Source organism: Capsicum annuum, chromosome 9, assembly GCF_002878395.1.
Source record: "Capsicum annuum cultivar UCD-10X-F1 chromosome 9, UCD10Xv1.1, whole genome shotgun sequence".
NCBI classification, from domain to species: Eukaryota; Viridiplantae; Streptophyta; class Magnoliopsida; order Solanales; family Solanaceae; genus Capsicum; species Capsicum annuum.
In genome coordinates, this window is record NC_061119.1 from 214,195,337 (window position 1) to 214,214,608 (window position 19,272).

A 19,272-nucleotide genomic window follows, 5' to 3' on the forward strand; every position below is an offset into this window, starting at 1 on the left:
AAGAGTTCTTGCATAGTTTTGACTTATGCTTTCGGAACATGAAATCTTTTATACTGTTTGCATGTTTGGGTGGTCTGAACTATGTTTTCATGAAATAATTATGCATGCTGCATTATGTCTCAGAATTAGGACTTGCAAGTCTTGATATGACGATACCAAACTTAGAAAATTCCATAATAAATTCAGAACATAATAGAATGCATGTTTGAAATCAAACTTTATCAGATTTGCATGTTTTAGAACTTCAGAATGATGCATGTTCAGAAAAGGTTAAAATTGGGCAGAAAGAGATGTTAGATGGTTCCACGAAGAAGGCGTGAGTCCAGATACTCACTGCCCGAAACCATGATTTTCCGATCAGGGTATATCCTATATTACGCAGGCCTAGTGCTGTGTGGCGTATCAGAATCAGAGACTCTAACCCTTGCGGCACACTTGGGTTGGAGGCTTCCCCGCTGAGTCAATGGCGGATTACATACGACCCGTGGAATATCAGAATAGTAGGGGAGTGCCACCTAACTCAGAAGTAATACAAATATCAGAAACTGTTTTGACAAGAATGTCTTAGAATGTTACAAATGATGCCCATGTGTTTTCAGAAACTATTTTATGCATGATGTTTAATGAAAACTTTCCTCTCATATTATTATTATTATTATTATTATTATTATTATTATTATTATTATTATTATTATTATTATTATATAATACAAATACTCTATTTTGGACTGCTTTGCGTGCCATTACTTTTGTGCTGACCTCCCCCCCTTTTCAGGTTCTGAGGCACAGTCTAGGGGTCCAGATAGACAATAGATATTTCAGATCACAGACCAAATTTTTCAGTGGTGAGCCTTCTATGTTTCAGAAGGGTTGATTATTTCAGATTATTATTGTTAGTTATGTTTTGGTCTACTGGGGGCCTTGTCCCAACTTCCAGATAGTTTGTTTAGTTCGTAGTAGAGATTTCGCAGACTGATGTCAGACATTATTATTCAAATACATCTTCGGTTTCTAGTTTCAGTATTATGATCATATTCAGATTGACCATGTTTCCATATGAGATTTCTATTTCCACATTATCTTTTGTTTTATGAATGTTGTGCATGATTTCCAGATAGAGAAGGGTGTTCCGGGACTTCATGGTTCGGAATGCTCATCACGGGTAGGGCCCCAGCTCGGGTCGTGACAATCAAACATGCCCTTAAGCTCGTCTAAAAATCCCGAAACTCACCCGAGATGTACTCTTGACTTGCCCCATCGCGTATCTACAAAAATAAATCAAGAAACGGAGGTCAAGAAGGTCATGAAATAATTCCTCCAAGATTGGGAGCTCAAAATGAGACTTAGTCCTCTTTGACACTTAGAAAAATTTTCAAGTTTTTCGACACTATAAGAATACTACTAAGAGTAACATATCGAGGATTCTTGTGGGGGTGTTACAACGACGGTTCGATTTCTAGTTCAAATCCTACCGAACAACCCCGTAGAGTTCGAATATGTTGTTTTGTTTGGTTCATGGTATTGACAATTGAAAAACTTGCTTAATTGATCTTTCTGTGGGGTATTGTGTTAAACTCTTTACTTTGGAAACTATAGAATTTTTCAATTTCTGTTGATACCTATGTTGCTTTCTGGTATATTTTTATTTTTTTTCAACTAACTGTGGTGTCCGAGTCAGCTTTTGCGCACCTCGACTTATTCCACAAAATACCTGCCACCTCCCACAGCAAGAAGTACCAGGTAACTTGGTCCACCTAGGCTAGAACAGATGGGCACCAAGTGTTTTTGTCTCCGCTGAGATTTGAACATGAGACATTAGGGTTCTCAACCCATCCCATTGACCACTAGGGTACACCCTTGGGTGCCTTTGTGGTATACTGTCTTGTTATCCAGGATACTTTTATGTACAAAAAAGAAGTGATGTGTTTTCTTGTTAGCTTCATGGTATTGACAAATGGCAAACTGGATCGATTGCTCTTGTTCCCGTTTGATTGAATGACTGTTCTTATGATTATGATTTTATGTGCGACGTGGGAAATCATTATGTTTCTGTCAACCAATTCATTTTATCACCCAAAGCTGGGTATATATTTTCCTTTGTTAGTGTTGTTTTAGGTGGAACTAGAACAACAATTGTAAACTTCGGAGTTCTGTAATGTTTTAGGGATCTTTGTCTATTCTTCCATCTTATTTATAGGTAAAAGAAAAGGTCTCGACACGCTTCCCTTTCTTTCGCTTTGATTGTTTCAGATTTATGTTTAGTAGTTCTTTTCACCAATGGAGTCTACAACATGAAGTGATTAGTTTTCACATACCTTTGCAATTTTCAAACACACATTCTCCGCATAGACGTATAAATAAATGACTTGATAGAAAACGGAATCTTAGTGCTCTTTTGTTTGCTTTCAGATGCTGAGTTCAGGAACACAGGATTAGAAAGGTCCGAGGTCTTAGCAAAGGATTTGGAATGGTTTAGGAAGCAAGGTGTCACGACCCGAACCGGAGCCTTGGCCGTGACAAGCATTCCGAACCATGAAGGCCCGAAACACCCCTATCTATCTGGTAATCATGCACATAATTCATATGATAATAAGAAATGCGGAAGATACACAATATTACGGAAACATGGTCATAAATCAAATGAAATCAATAAAGGGGAATATATGCCCCACAACATCTATCGACATCTGAACAATCGTCTACGAAATCTCTACTACATGACTGAAACAAATAGCTGTCTGAAAACTGGAACAAGGCCCCCAGTAGACCCAAAACTACTAACTGATAAATGAACTGACAGACATCAGGCCTTCCAAAATATAGAAGGCTCACCACTTGATTCTGCAAATCTGTCGGAAGAAATCTACTGGTTATCTGGACCCCTAGATTATGCCTCCGAACCTGGGAGGGAAAAGGGTCAATACGAATGTACTGGTACGCAGAGTACAATATTTTTCCAAAGTATAAGTGAGAGCCATTATAAAACAGTTTCATATCAAATCCTTTGAAAACACATAGGCATATTGTAATAATTTTTCAACAACAATGCAATGTAGCAGAGCTAGGTGGAATACCCTACAATATCACATTTACATCAACTATCAAATCTCGGTTGCCGCCAAGATTAGAATATAAGTGAGGGGAAGACACACAAGATCACACAGTAGGGTGTCTCGACCCAATGAAGTATGGTAGTGCACAAGATCACAAAGCAGGGCTCCTAACCATAGTCCCAAAGTGGGATAATATATACATCAGGTACACAAGATCACAAAGCAGAGTACCAAATTCCCTTGTCGGCAAACAAGGTTTCCAGCGATGAGCCCTTACACTCAAACACCTTCTTCGGGCATCCACCTATCTCATGTAAATCAATGCATTCAAATTTTATGTAATTCAATCACATATCATATTCTGCAGGGTATCGTCATACCCGACTTGCAAGTCATTAGTATCACATCATTTCCTTCATTTAACCATTATATTCAACATGTTTCAACATAAACAACACTCTCGTTGCAAGACAAAATCATATCCAATCATAACAATTTTCAAAACATTTCATGTCATGCTTTTCAAGATGTTTTCAAACAATTCACATCATATGAAAATTTAAAACAAAATCATATCAAGAGAGGGATTCCATATAATTCATGCTCTCAAGTTAACATCTTTCCGAAACACATGCATATACATATATAATATAGAAAATCACTTCGGAATAGTCCTAAAGACCAAATCGATATTATAGAAACATTTTAAAACATGATTATATTCATAATTTCAAAACCCCCATTATTAAAACATGAATTTTTAAGACCATGAGATTTTTAGGATAACCCCACGTACCTCCGTATGCGAAAATAATAGGTTCTTCTTGAAGCCTACGTTGAGGGGATTCCAAATCTTCGATTTGTTTTGAAAACTCACGGTTGAATCTTGAGCTATTAGGATTTTTATTTTGAAACCCTTGAGAGAGTTCTTGAGTAATTTTGGTGAATATGATGATATTTTGTTGTTTGAGGGATTAAATCCCGTGTTTAAGCTGATAGGGGAATGGGCAGTTAAAAAAATGCCCTTAATTTTCTGGATGGGCTGAAACATTTTAGCCTAGGGCGATCTAGCAGGCGGCGCGGGCTCTAGAGCACCGCTATTAAGCAGGCGTCGCCCGCTCTATCACGGGCTTCCTTCCAGGTCGGGCGATCCAGCGGGCGGCGCGGGCTAATCGCCCGGTGCTACTGGAATGGAAATCCAAACTCACCCTTAAGCCCGTCTAAAAATTCCGAAACTCTTCCGAGACGTACTATAACCTTACCCCATCGCAACGCAACAAGAAAATCTAAAAACGAATGTCGGGAAGGTTGAAAATAAAATCCCCGAAGATTACTAGCTAAAAATGAGTCTAAGTGTAGAATATTTTCAAGTTTTCAAGTTTAAAACCACACCACTTGAACTAGTATATGTACGACTTTTACGGGACGTTACACAAGGTCATGCCATCCCGGAACCGTCTACTCCTGGTGTCAGCTATGCTCATTATTTAGAGGAGCTATCAGAAAAGGATCCTCAAGCATTTATTTGCCATTTTTACAACACCTACTTTGCGCATTCAGCTGGAGGTCTTATGATAGGGAGAAAGGTCAGTAATGTCTTCTTTGAAGTGTTAGTATTATTCTACATTGTACTTCTTGATGTTGTGGTATATAAAGCTGGATTTTCATCATAGAAATATGGAATGAGAGAAATTCTAGGTTGTTTTAAGTCATAATTTGAAGGGTATCCGAGGACACCCATGGGTGTGGCTTAGTAGTCAATGTAGTGGAAGGAGAAATATGATGAGGTCAAAATCCGAGCAGTGGCAAAACAAAGAACACTAGGCGGTTCATTCCGTTTACCTAAGCCTTGCTAGGTAGAGTTACCCCATATCTGTGCTGGTGAGAAGTAGCAGGTACTAGGTGGAATAGCCGCAGTGAGCACAAGCTAGACTCCACACCACCATCATAAAAAAAATTTCATTTGAAGGGTATCCTAGGCAACTTATGCATGGTTTGGTAAACTCAATTATTACACCATAGGAAACAACCTCTGGCAAAAATGTAAGGTAAGGCTACGTACAATACACCCTTGTGGTGGGGCCCTCACAGGACCCTGCGCATAGCGGGAGTTTTAATGCACCGGGCTGCCCAGTTTCACATGGATGTGAGGGTGGACAGTTTAGTTCATACCACAACAATACACTTCTGTCATAAACAACTTAGTTCATAGGTCTTAGAATTTTCTGAATTACATTTTTCTCCTTCTTACCATATTGCTGTTCGATCCCTTTTACTCGTTAGTACTTCAACTTTGATGGATAGTTGAAATATTACTAGTTCTTGTCTTTACCATCACTTAGTCCTAACATCAACTTTGTCTGTGGAAATTATGATTACAGTAGCAAACAAACTAAACAACATTGTCACTGTCAAAAATGTGCGGCAGACGATAAATTCATATTAGAAGAAATGTAACATGGAGTAATCGTAATCTATCGATAAAAATTCCTTTGTTAAACCAGTGCTGTCATAGAAGTTGTCGCCCTATTGATTTTTTTCTTTTCCTTCTTAGACCTACGAACGTTAAAGGAAAAAAGGAAACCAGTTACTGTCCACAATCTTGGTTCGTTTTGCTTTATAGGTAGCTGAAAAGATACTCGACAAGAAAGAGCTGGAATTCTACAAATGGGACGGCGACCTTTCTCAGCTGCTGCACAATGTTAGAGATAAGCTGAACAAAGTCACAGAAGTATAATCCTTCACCCCCTCTTTACAAGTTTTCAACTTTTCAAAACTATTAAGCTTAACATGATCCATTTTCATCGATGCTTTTGCTCAGAACTGGAAGAGAGAGGGGAAGAACCATTGTCTGGAAGAGACAGAGAAGTCATTCAAGTTTTCAGGGGCCATCCTCCGAGTGATATTCTCTTGATGCACAACTTTACTCTTTGTTTCCTTGTTAACTTGTACATTGGATGGTCGAGACCTGCAAATTTCTGTGAATAGTTGTGTTTCTTTTCGCGTTTAATTCTGTCAATGGTGTATAATAACTTGATTATAATTCGAGTGTTACATCATTACTCAATTCTCAATGTTGCTGATACTTAATACTTAACTATGGACTATCCAGCCTCACAGAACGCGACGTTTTCTTTTTTCCTCTGTTGTAATGTGGTGCTTGTACATCGTGTTTGGCCTAAGAAGCATCGTACAGGATGAATTTCTTACCATTTGATGAACCTTGATCCAACTATAGATCAAAGGCATGTTGGAAACTAATAGCCTGTTTGTCCGAACTTCCTATATCTGGCTTTCGTCCAAAGTATTTTTGGATGTAGCAGTTTGTGTTAGGCTAATCAATTTGAGACACAGTTTATATGAGACCAGTAAATCTCTTATTCTGCTGGCTAATTCTTTGGCCTCTTTGTGGTTTAGACCCTCTCCCAATAGCTTGGCCAACCTTTGTCCAATTATCTGGCTCATAAGTATTATCTGTGATGGCCGGGTTCACAGCAGGAAGTTCTGTGTACGCCACTGATTGTGTTCACCTGGATCATTGTGAGAACGAACCTCCACAGCTTTGTTTATTCCTTTGTATTCCTTCTCTTCTTGAATTCATCCAGCAGAAGCCACGAGTTTTGCACTACAGTTCTGTAACTCGATTAGTTGAAGTGACTAAATATCTGCAAATTCTGTTTCACGGCAAGCATCCGCTTTCAGCTTCAGCATCTCAAGGTTGAGCCACTTACCTATGACGTTCAAGTCCTCCCATGCTAGATGAGTTCCGACCAGTTTTAACTTCTTGAGCATTGTTGGAAAATGTTCTGCACAAGGTTTGGAGTGTATACATGCATTTTGCCTGGTAGGATTGGAGTGTTTTTTTGTTCAGCTTTTGTATGGTTTAAGGCCATAGTTATAATTTGATGTCATGTTAAAGGTCCTGTTTATGTATTATGCCTAATTACAATTTAGAGAAATAACAGGTAAAGCTGTTGCTGTGTAACCTGGAGTTCACTAGCTCAAAACGTGGAAACAGCCTCTTGCAGGAATGCAGGGTAGGACTTTGTCCAATAGATCCTTTGGTCTGAGACTTCCTCAAATCCTCGAACATAGAGGAAGCTTTAGTGCACGGGGATTCCCTGAAAATGAAAGATAAACAAATCTAGCTACATATTATTTACTCCTGTCGTTCTGAATCAAAATCACTCCCCCCTTGAAAGAAACAGAAAGGGTCAGTAGAAGTTCGACGAGTCACATTAGTCAGATGCAGATTTAGAGCTTGTTCAACCGAACTCACTTCTTTCAACTCTTAACTTCGTGTGAACAGACACACACATATGAAAATCATTTGAAATGTTACAAACATTCTGAATCCACTGATTCTAAATTATGGATCGGATACGCATCTCGAGAGAACCATACAGGGATATATGTGATGTAAGCATACACAACAACTATTAAACCAATTAAACTGTTGTATAGACTAAATCATCACCCATTTTAAACAATATAAATTGCTCCATGAAGGAGAAAAAGTACACCACAATAAGAATTAACAAGTTAGAAGACATTACAACATAAATTTGTCGAATCAAACTCCCATATTAAATAGAAACCGATCGAATGCTCTTGTTGTTCGTCCTCTCCTTGTCTTCTTTTTCCCAAAAGCTGCTCGAAGAATCCACGATACTTAGTCAAGATCAAACCTTCAAATACTTACGTCCGGCTATAACAAAGCAATATAAATTAGAAATATAAAATCTCCCATTTACGATCAAATCATGTCAATTAAAGTATAGAAATATCAAGATGAATTGTTTAAGTATACATTTTTACATTAGTGATATTTATGTTAGAGGAATTGTTACAAATAAATCAATGTTATGAAGCGAAACAAGCTACACCAAATCCCGCAACAAACTAGAAAATAAAAATGCAAAGAGAACACCTTGAAATGTGAATTCATATTAAGTTTTCTTTTTCACAATTCTGTAAAATTTACTCCACTATATCAAAGACAAATGTCAATAATACTTGTCCATTTTGAAACCAATGGATAATTTACCCATTTTACCCTTAACATTAAATACGATTCATTATCCAATGTGTTTTCTAAAGCATTAGATTTATTAGATTCAAAGATTAATATGCTAAAACTAGCCCTATCATTTACTATTTCTTAACTTATGTGTCAAGTTAATGGCATAATACATAAATATGAGCCTAAACTTGACACCAAATTATAACTTTGACTTTAAACTTTAATAGTGCACAAATATGACCTTTAACTATTCAAAACTGCACAAATATGACCGCTGATCCTAGGTGGCAAAATGCGTGTTTAACGCGCAAAACTGGGTGCGTTCAGCTTAAATTTAAGGGAGTAATACATAAATATGACCCTAAACTTTGACAGTGCACAAATATGACCTTTAACTATTCAAAACTGCACAAATATGACCTTTAAATGAGTTTTCACTATCATTTTTTATTATTTTCAGCTCAAAGATGAAAATGACATCTAATTTCTTTTGTCATTGTGGAAAAAGAGCAATATTGAAGATTTATTAATTAGGTGGGTCAGCCTCATACGAAAAAATCGTCCGGATATGTGTATATATATTATAAAGCAGAGGGCGAATTTAAATTATATAATATATCTAAATATTAAATTAAAGATGAAACTATACTAATAATAAAAAAAATTATAGTTTTAATAAAACACTATTAAATTAACATTATTAAGGATAGTAGTAGTAGTATATTAAATTAACGTTATCAAATTAACGTTATTAAAATGTTATTAAATTAACGTTATTAAAACGTTATTAAATTAACGCAGGGGCGAACCTACGTGGTTGTCATGGGGTTCACCCGAACCCCTCGGTAAAAAAAATACGTTGTATATATAAGGTAGAAAATGCATATTTATGTACGTTTATTAATGTTGAACCACATGAAACAAGGCACTTAGATAGCCCAGTGGTGTTATTTGCTCTTCTTGGGCGCTTCCTTTAGCCTACTGTGCGGGTTCGATCTCTGCTAGTGGCTGTTTTTTTTTTTTAATTTTGAAAAAAGCTAGGTGCTGCTGCCGTTTTAACACAAAAAGCGAAACTTTGACAGTGCACAAATATGACCTTTAACTATTCAAAACTGCACAAATATGACCTCCCTCCAAGTCAGCCCTTTTAACGACGTGGCATCGTGTGATTGGATTACCTTTCCACGTAGGCACGAGTGAGACTCACGCATGGGGTTGCAAAATCTGAGGTCATATTTGTTTAGGTTTTGAATAGTTAAAGGTCCTATTTGTGTACTATCAAAGTTTAAGGTCAAAGTTATAATTTGGTGTCAAGTTTAGGGTCATATTTATGTATTATGCCTCAAGTTAATAGTGGACAACTATTGATAGACGGAGGTAGTAACAACTAGACCAAATATGCTCACATTTAGAAAGCTTAAACTAAAGTACCAAAATTATTCAAAAATATATTAAAGGGGACATTTTGAACTACCTTCAAATATAAGAGATATTCTTGTTAATTTCTGTTACATTTTAAGTAGAGTTTTAACCAAATTTTGTCGAGGTTATTTTTGTGAAAGAATATGGGGCAAAGCTAAATAACTTTTGTGTACGACCTGACTTGTGGAAATGAGAAACAGAGTGTGACCATGATAAATACTATATACTTACATCTATCGGAGATACGAATGTCCACGGGGTTGTTTCCGAGATCTTCTTGTTCTTGTTGAATTCTTGCAGTAGATTCCTTAAGTTCGGAATGACACCAACTTAACTCAATCAGTTGTAGTGAGTGGATTTCTGCAAACTCAATGGATCTCTTCCAAAACAGGTCAATTGCTAAGCACAAGGCGCTCAATGACAGGAAAATTGTCCTATGTGGCTTTCCAATTCTTGAGAGAATTATCTTCAATTAACAAAAGCTTCAATCGAGTAAATCCCTTAACTTTTGGATACCATTCTTCTCCATCACAAGCATAAGCCATCAGCTTCAGCACCTCAAGGTTAGGCAATTCAGCTACGATGTCCAAGTACGACCAACTTAGATAAGTTATTTTCAACTTCAGCTTCTTGAGCGTTTCTGGCAAAAATCGACTAAAACAATATGTAAGATTCAATGCTTCAAGTTGCTGCAGAAGGACAAGATTGTTGACAAGCCCATCACAGTCAGTCCCATATGCACTGATTCCTAATTCTTTGACATTCTGAATCCCCATAATAACCTCCTTCGTGCAACAATCCAAAGACAAGTAAGAAATAGTTTGTAATAACCTCCTTCCTTTGTCAACAGATCCACTTGGGCAATCTGGCAAATAAAATCTGGGCAGTTTGAGATGTCTTAATTGCATTAGTCCACAAATTTCCTCAGGAAAAGTTATTTTAACTAATTGAATCTTGGGCACTTGAACAATGAATGTCTGCAGATACCATAACCTGCAAATTTCTGGAGGTATGTCTAAATTCTTACGGCAGAGAAATGCTAGGTACCTCAACCAGATGAGACTTAGTATCTGTACAGGGAAATTATCAATCTCTACGTGTCTCAACTCCAAGATTTTGAGAAATTTGAAATGAATAAGCTCTGATTTGAGACCACGAGATAAAAATGAATCCTTAAAGATGAAAAGAGAAAATAGAACGGGTTCGTTTTAAGAGATCGTTGTTGTCATGATTTCTCAACTAACGATGTACAGGGGTAAGAAGAGCCCCATAAAGACCATGGGGACAATAATCAATTTCATAACCAGTCACGCGCTTAAAGGGCTGCATTTTATGCATAATGAGATATCGCCGTTCTGAATCTGATTTGTCAAGCACAATGTCGTTCATGATAAAAATGTTCTCCCTTTGAATTTCTCTCACGCACAGGTCATATATTAGATCATGAACCTTACATGATCTAATTTTTGTTCCATCTAGACTTTTCTTGCAGACGAGAACTAGACATCTATCGACAAGCTCTTGCAAACACTTCTCAGCCTCTCCTTCCAAATCATTTTCCAACTGCAGGAACCCCTCAGTTATCCATGATCTCATCAAATTCTTCACTGGTATCTCACTGTCTTCCGGAAAAATTCCGAAATGCAGTAGACAAGTAATTAGTTCGCCAGTCAAGTGATTGTAACTCAACCCAAGCACACGTGAACACCGTTCATCAGGATCATTTGTGACAACTGACTTGACATCTTTCGTAACACTTCTCCAATCTTCTATTGCCTTTTTAGATTTGAGAAGTCCAGCAACCACGACAATAGTTAGTGGTAACCCATGGCATTCATCTGCGATTTGCTTCCCAATATTCTCGTAATAGGATGGTAATGCTTCATTTACAAATGCTACACTTCTAAAAAGGTTCCAACTCTCATTTTGATCCATGAAGCCCATCTGCGAGGAAAGATTCTCTGTACCAGCATAGCGAGCTACTTGAGTGTTACGGGTCGTCAACAATATTCCACTCCCCTTGTTTTCATTTGGAAAACATAGGATCACGGCATCCCATGCTTCACTCTTCCACATGTCATACAATACAATTAAATATCTCTTACCTTTTAAGCTTTTCTGCAGCCTATCTGCTAGCTCTGCTTCACCATTCATCTCAACCGTGTCATCAATTTTGATCATCGATTGCAGAAGGCTCAGCAAAATTTCCTTTATGTTGTGCTGTTGAGATACAGTAGCCCAGGAACAAACATCAAAACGGCATAGAATTGATTCATGATTGTAAACTTCTTTTGCTAAGGTTGTTTTACCTATGCTTCCCATCCCGACAATCGGGATGATTTTGGGTTCAGATGCTTTACCAACCATTTCCTTTGATCATCATGTCCAACCATATTGTTCTCAACATTATCTTTTGACGAGCTTGGAAACTCTTGAACCGTTGATTCCTTTGATGCTTGTTTTCCTTTATCTTGAATCATTGTTGACTCTTTCCAGATACGATCAACGTTCTCTGCTACTGGTTGCAGGCTATCAAAAAGCCTCTCTTGTGCCTTTTCTATCAGGTTTTCATCATTTGCCAATACAGCTTCAGTTACTCCTAGTTGAATTGTTTGTTCAACAGCATTTGCAACTTCTTGTACCTCTACTTCAAAATCCGTCATTTCCCTAGAAACACTGTTTTTCTCAAAGTTCTTTACAACTACTTCCGGGGAACTGATCTTTACATGAATAGCAGAAAAGTCTTCTCTGTGATCACAGGTTAGAGATTGCATTGGTGAATTGGATGTCAAGAGCGATTCTACTGTTCTCATAAGAGAAGCCACACTTGCATGATATCTACTGTATTCTCGTTTTTGTCCTTTGTGACTATGACCTGAAACCTGTAGGGTTGCAAGAGGTCAATGGTATTATTGATAATGCAATACGCAGATTTTCAAAAAAGGCACACATAAACTAAACAAGATCAGGCAATTTATTAGTCTGTTTCATGTTCAGGTCAGTTATGTTATACTACAAATGATTTTGCACTTTGATAGTATAATCCATTAATCTCTAAATCTTTGAATTTGGTAAAAGATTAGGGAAATAATAATATTTAACAGCGCCTAGGACATATATAATTACCGGATACTAATAGACACATACAAAAAGTTTTGTGAAAATCTCTTAACTAATTCATCCGATACTCAGACAGGCTCAGTCAATAACAAAAGCACTCGACTGGAAAAGCAGTACTAGCAGATCAATCACATGGTTGATTGTGCTCGAGTTTGATGATTATTTTATACAATGAGGCAACCACTTAGCTTTGTAGTGTCTAGGAGCCTTTATGTTTCTGTTCTGATTCCATTATTTCGAACCACATCTCAACTTTAACTCTTATTAAATGCTCTTATGAATCTGGCGATGTACTTGATTATGGTTTCAGTTATTGATTTGGTTAATACTTTGATCATAATAGTGAATAATTGGCATTCCTGATCGGGTGCTGATCACCGATCCTTACAATTTTGGATCGCGACAAATAGTTAGTCATTTATAGAAACTAAATCGCACCTTTCATTCTAGCTTTTTAAAGGACAGCATGAAATCCGTATCAAAATAATCCCTCTGTTGGAAATCATAAATCTGTGATTGTAGAAGTACTACTTGCATTTCATGAAAAACAGTTTTCTTATACTGATGGTTTATTAAAAGCAACCTTTCTATCCCGCATTTGCAAAGGTAGGGTAAGGTCTGTGTATACCACACTTGTCAGATTCAAAAGTCAGACGATAAACTTAAAGGACATTTTAGTCTAAGATCACAAGATTCAAAAATCTTCTTTACTTTCTTCAGCTTCGTGTCATGTCAAATTCAAATGGACCTTATTACCTACTTTCTTTTTTACTCAATTTAATAAAGAATGACTTCTTTCCTTTTTTTATAATACTTTAATTTCAACTTTCCACATGAAATATTTAAGACCATAAGATTAAAGAACATTTTAGTATATTTGACAAAACTTTAATTCAAGACCACATGATTCAAAAGTCTTCTTTATTTTTCCTTAAACTTCGTGCAAAGTCAAAATAGGTCATTCTTTTTTAAACGGATGGCTTATTTTTGTTTTCTCCGGGATGATCAGCATTATGCTTAACAAAAAATTACAGGGTGGTTGTACATATGCTAAGTTATTGAGGTTGATATCCAAATGGTCACTCAACTAATAGTTATTAATCCAGAAAGATGAGTAATCAAAGGAAACTAACCTTTTAATGATTGTTTGGGACTACAGGAAGAAAGTTGGGAAGAAGCAACTGATTACTGCAACAATATACTATAGGAAAAGAACATAAAAACACACAAATATGAGTATATGCAAAAAAAAGGTGCAAAATACAAAATTTATAATAGCAAGTAATCAAGATTAATATCAAGAGAAAAATGGCATACCCCTCTGAGTGAACAAAGTTGCAGAAGTAAAATCCTTCACCCTCTCTTTACAAGTTTCCAACTTTTCAAAACTATTAACGACTTGTTATTAACGTCTTAACATGATCCATTTTCATCGATGCTTTTTCTCAGAACTGGACCAGAGAGGAGAAGAACCATTGTCTGGAAGAGAAGGAGAAGTCATTCAAGTTCTCCGGGGCCATCCTCCGATTGGTATTCTCTTGATGCACAACATTACGCTTTGTTTCCTTGTTAACTTGTACATCATGGATGGTCAGAACCTGCAAATTTCTGTGAATAGTTGTGTTTCTTTTCGCGTTTAATTCTGTCAATGGTATACAAGAACTTGATTATAATTCAAGTGCTACATCGTTACTCAATTCTCAATGTTGCTGATACTTAACTATGGGCTATCCAGCCTCAATAGAATCTCAATTGAAGGTGTAAAAGTACAAAACCGACATTTTCTATGTTGCTTGTACTCTCCAAAAAAGATGACATACGTGTGTCAAATCCTTCAAAAAATGAACCACTTTTGAAGGATCCGACATGCACCCATTGATATTTTTGAAGAGCAACATAGCCAGTTTGAACTAGAATCACTTCCACTTTGTTCACATTTAGCTGTATTAAAGACACAAAGGCTTAGCTATAAGTTTCATAATCCACATAAGTTATGTGACATAGTTGGGCTGGCTAATTCTTCGGCTTCTTCGCGATTTAGACCCTGACACAATAGCTTTGCCAACCTCTGTCCAATTATCTGGCTCGTAAGTATTATCTGTGATAGCCGGGTTCACAACAGGAAGTTCTGTGTACGCCACTGATTGTGTTCACCTGGATCATTGTAAGAACAAACCTCCACAGCTTTGTTTCCTAGGTATTCTTGCTCTTCTTGAATTGGTCCAGCAGAAGCCACGAGTTTTGTACTACAATTTTGTAAATCGATTAGTTGTAGCATGGACGGAGCCACCTATATCAAAGGGTAGTCAGCACACCCTTCGTCGAAAAATTGTGTTGTGTTGTGTAGGTATATGTTCTATACAAAGAAGGAAAGAAAGAAAACATCAAAGTTTATAAACTTTATAAAAATAGGTTGACGGCAGTGGCAGATCTAGAATTTTCACTTAGAAAGTCAAAGGATAAAAATATAGTGCCTCTGATTTGAACTTGGAGAGAGTAGAGCGTAGGCAGACCTTATCACTACCTCGTGGAGGTAGAGAGACTGTTTCCGAAAGTATTTGGCAAAGACTAAAAAATTTGGGATATAGACACAACACGCTTCATAGACTCTATAAAACCAAAGAACGTAATACATTTACATTTATGAAAAACATAGGGTGATGAACTAGCATCAACAGTCTATAACAGTATCAAATTGTAAATCCATTGTTTCCCTTCTCATTACAGGTTATTCTGAACATCGAACAGCCAATTAAGATAGTAATTATCATAATGTTTTGCAGCATCAGCATAAGAATCTTCATTATCATCATCTTCTGCAACATCAACATTCATCATCATCTTCTGAAACATCAAGATAATAAACTTCTTCTCCTTCATCAGGCACTGTATGATGTGACGTGAAAATGAGAAACTGTGTGTAACCTTGATAAATATATACTTATCTTGATAAAATTTATACAAAATATTTCACTTCTTGATATTTCAATTATTTCATAAAAGAGTTGAATCCAAGTAAACCTCGTTTTACTAGAATTTATACAATTGATACTTTAAAATTCGTGTACAATGACAACAAAGAGAACAGGCATCTACTCTTCATTTTTTTTATTTTATTTTTATTGTAATTTAATGGTAGCATTGGACATTAGCCAAACAATCCATTTGCCACATTTAACAAGCTTAAACTAAAGTAACAGAACTGCGCAAAAATATATTTAAGGGCCATTTTGAACTACCCTCAAATATAAGGGATATTCTTGTTAATTTCTCTTATATTTTAAGTAGGATTTTAACCGAATTTTGTCAAAGTTATTCTTGTGAAAGAACATGGTGCAAAGCTAAATAACTTTTGTGTACGACTTGACTTGTGGAATGAGAAATAGAGTGTGACCCTGATAAATACTATATACTTACATGGTTCAGAGATACGAACGTCCACGGGGTTGTTTCTGAGGTCTTGTTGTTCTCGTAGAATTCGAGCAGCAGATTCCCCAAGTTTGGGAAGACACCTTGTTAACTCAATCAGTTGTAGTGTGGGGATTTCTGCAAACTCAATGGGTATCTCTTTCAAATCATGGCATTTGTTAAGCACAAGGCGCTCAAGGACAAGAAAATTGTCATCTGTGGCTTCCCAGTACTTGAGAGGACTATCTTCAATTAACAAAAGCTTCAATCGAGTAAATCACCTGACATTTGAATACCATTCATTGCCATAACAAGCATTATCCATCAGCTTCAGCACCTCAAGGTAGGCAACTCAGCTATGATGTCCAAGTATGACCAACTTAGCAAAGTTCTTTCCATCTTCAGCTTCTTGAGCGTTGTTGGAAAAAATCCACTAAAACAATATATAAGACTCAATGTTTCAAGTTGCTGCAGATGGATAAGATTGTTGAGATGCCCATTAGAGTAAATCCCATATCCATGGATTCGTAATTCTTTGACATTCTGAATCCCCATAATAACCTCGTTCGTGCAACAACATGGAGACAAGTAAGAATATTTTGTATGTTTGAAAAACCCATGTGACTCCCTTTGTCAGCAGATACGCTTGGGGAATTTGGCAGATAAAATTCGGGCAGTTTGAGATGCCTTAATTGCATTAGTCCCCAAATTTCCTCAGGAAAAGTTATAATTGATCGACGAGGCCCTTGAACGATGAATGTCTGCAGATTCCATAACCTGCAAATTTCTGGAGGTATATTAAATTCTCACCACAGAGCCTTCTCTGTATCACCATAACAAGCTACTTCATTGTTACGGGTAGTCAACAGTATACAACTCCCTGCATTGTCTTCAGTTGGAAAGCATTGTCTCACGTCATCCCACACTTCACAACTCCAGATATCATCCAAGACAATTAAGTACCTCTTTCTCTTTAAACTTTTCTGCAGCATGTCTGCTAGCTCTGCTTCACCTCTCGTCTTAACCGTGTCATCCATTTTGATCGTCGATTGCAGAAGGCTCAGCAAAATTTCCTTTATATTGTGTTGTTGAGATAAAGTAGCCCAGGCACGAACATCAAAACAGCGTAGAATTGACTCATGATTGTAAACTTCTTTCGCTAAGGTTGTTTTACCTATGCCTCCCATCCCGACAATCGATATGACTTTGGGTTCACCAGAGTAGCTTCCTGTCAGATCTTCTACCAACCGTTTCCTTTGATCATCACGTCCAACCATATTATTGTTAACATTCAGAATATCGTTTGTTGAACTTGAAAACTCATGAACCAATGATTCCTTTGATACTTGTTTGCCTTTATCTTGAATCTTTGTTGACTCTTTCCAGACATGATCAATGTACTTTGCTAATTGTTGAAGGCCTTTAAAAACCTTTCCGCGTGTCCATATATTCGAGATTCCCTGAAAAATCTTGAGCCAATGATTCCTATGATGCTTTTATTTTCTCCCAGTACAGCTTCTGTTAGTCTCAGTTGAATTGTGTATTCAACAGCATCTGCAACTTCTTTTACCTCTACTTCAAAATCCGTCATTTCCCCAGCAATATTGTTTTTCTCAAAGTTCTTGAGGAATACTTCGAAGGAACTAATTTTTTCATGAAGAGCGCAAAGTTCTTCTCTGTGATCACAGATTAGAGATTGCATCGGCGAATTGGATGTCAAGAGCGATTCTATTGTTCTCGTAAGAGAAGCCTCACTTGCATGAGCCATATCTACTATATTCACGTATGCCTTTGCGATTATAACCTGAAAGCTGCAAGATGCAAGAGGTCAATGGTATTATCGATAACGCGATACGCAGATTGGCAAAATAGGCTGGCATAAACTAACAAGATCAGGCGATTTATTAGTCTGTTTCATGTTCAGTTCAGTTAGGTTAGTACAGATGATTTTGCACTTTGATGGTATAATCTATTAATATCTAACTCTTTGAATTCGGTTAAAGATTAGGTTAATAATAATATTTAACAGCGCCTAGGACATATAATTACCGGCCACTAATAGACATGCAAAAACGTTTCTGTGAAAATCTCTTCACTATTTCATCCGACACTCAGATAGGATCAGTCAATTACAAAAGTGAAACGGTTTTCTTGTACCGAGGGTTTATCATGTCAAATTCAGACTAAGAAATTCAAATAGACCTTGGTTTTCCACTGTATTGGAGGAAAAAGACAGTTCCTTTATTTAAAAAAGAATGACCTATTTTTTTATTTTTTATTTTTTTTGCAATACTCTACACTCAACTTTTCACATGTCATATTTAAGACCACATGATTAAAGAACATTTTGGAATAGGCATAACACATAAATGTGCACAAGTAGGCACTTAAACTTATATAAAGTTGAACAAGTAGACACATACGTCTTATGTGGCATAATGCCAGGTAGGACAAGAATTGGCCACGTAGGATGCCACATTGGACATATGTGACTACTTGTTCAACTTTATCAAGTTTTAAGTGCTTACTTGTGCACACCCAAAGTTGGAGGTTATAGATGTAATCTGAGGTCAAGTTAAAGGGCACGTTTATGTAGTGTTCCTTTTGGAATATTTGACATAACTTTAATTTAAGACCACATGATTCAAAAGTCTTGTTTGTTTTCTTAAACTTCGTGTTAAGTAAAAATAAGTCATTCTCTTTTTTAAACGGAGGGCGTAATTTTTTTTCTCCGATATGATCAGCAGTATCCTTAACAAAAAATTACAAGGTGGCAGTACGTATGCTAAGTTGTTGAGGTTGATATTCAAATGATCACGCAACTAACAGTTATTAACACAGAAATATGAGTATTTAAGAGAAACTAACCTTTCAATGATTGTTTGGGAATACAGAAAGACAGTTGGGAAGAAGCAACTTATGACTGCAACAAAATACTACAAAAACACAAATGTGAGTATATAAAAACAAAAGTAATCAAGATTAAAATCAAGAGAAAAATGGCATACCTCTCTGAGTCTAACAAAGTGTTTGCCTTGCGATAAATTGGAATGAGAACTGCAATTATTGTTGTTGCATGTAGGGAATTACTCGGTGGGGTTTTTTTTTTATTTTTATTCCCGTTATGATTTCGTATTCAGTGTCCCATGCTTATTACGAATCTGTGTGCTTTCCTCTGCTTTCCGCTGTTTTATATTTCTTATGGGTGCCGTATTTATGTTATGTCATCTGCTTCTGTGCTTTACT

General features: G+C 36.7%; 1 protein-coding gene and 1 long non-coding RNA gene across 2 annotated transcripts in view; one reads left to right on the forward strand and one right to left on the reverse strand.

Annotated features, from left to right (window-relative positions):
• Positions 1-14,160, forward strand: part of LOC107841147 (heme oxygenase 1, chloroplastic-like) — a 21,370-nt gene extending 7,210 nt beyond the window's left edge. The window contains exons 2-5 of the mRNA XM_047396395.1: positions 2,410-2,484; positions 4,491-4,639; positions 5,677-5,784; positions 14,068-14,160. Of these exons, the coding sequence (XP_047252351.1) occupies positions 2,410-2,484; positions 4,491-4,639; positions 5,677-5,784; positions 14,068-14,160 (425 nt within the window). The remainder of the gene's footprint in view (positions 1-2,409; positions 2,485-4,490; positions 4,640-5,676; positions 5,785-14,067) is intronic.
• A 1,072-nt stretch (positions 14,161-15,232) lies between these two features.
• Positions 15,233-19,250, reverse strand: LOC124887244. Its single transcript, XR_007044611.1, has 3 exons — positions 18,895-19,250; positions 16,036-17,837; positions 15,233-15,504 (listed from the first exon to the last, which is right to left on the reverse strand). It is a non-coding gene; the product is annotated as an uncharacterized LOC124887244 (long non-coding RNA).
• Between the last annotated feature and the right edge of the window lie 22 nt (positions 19,251-19,272).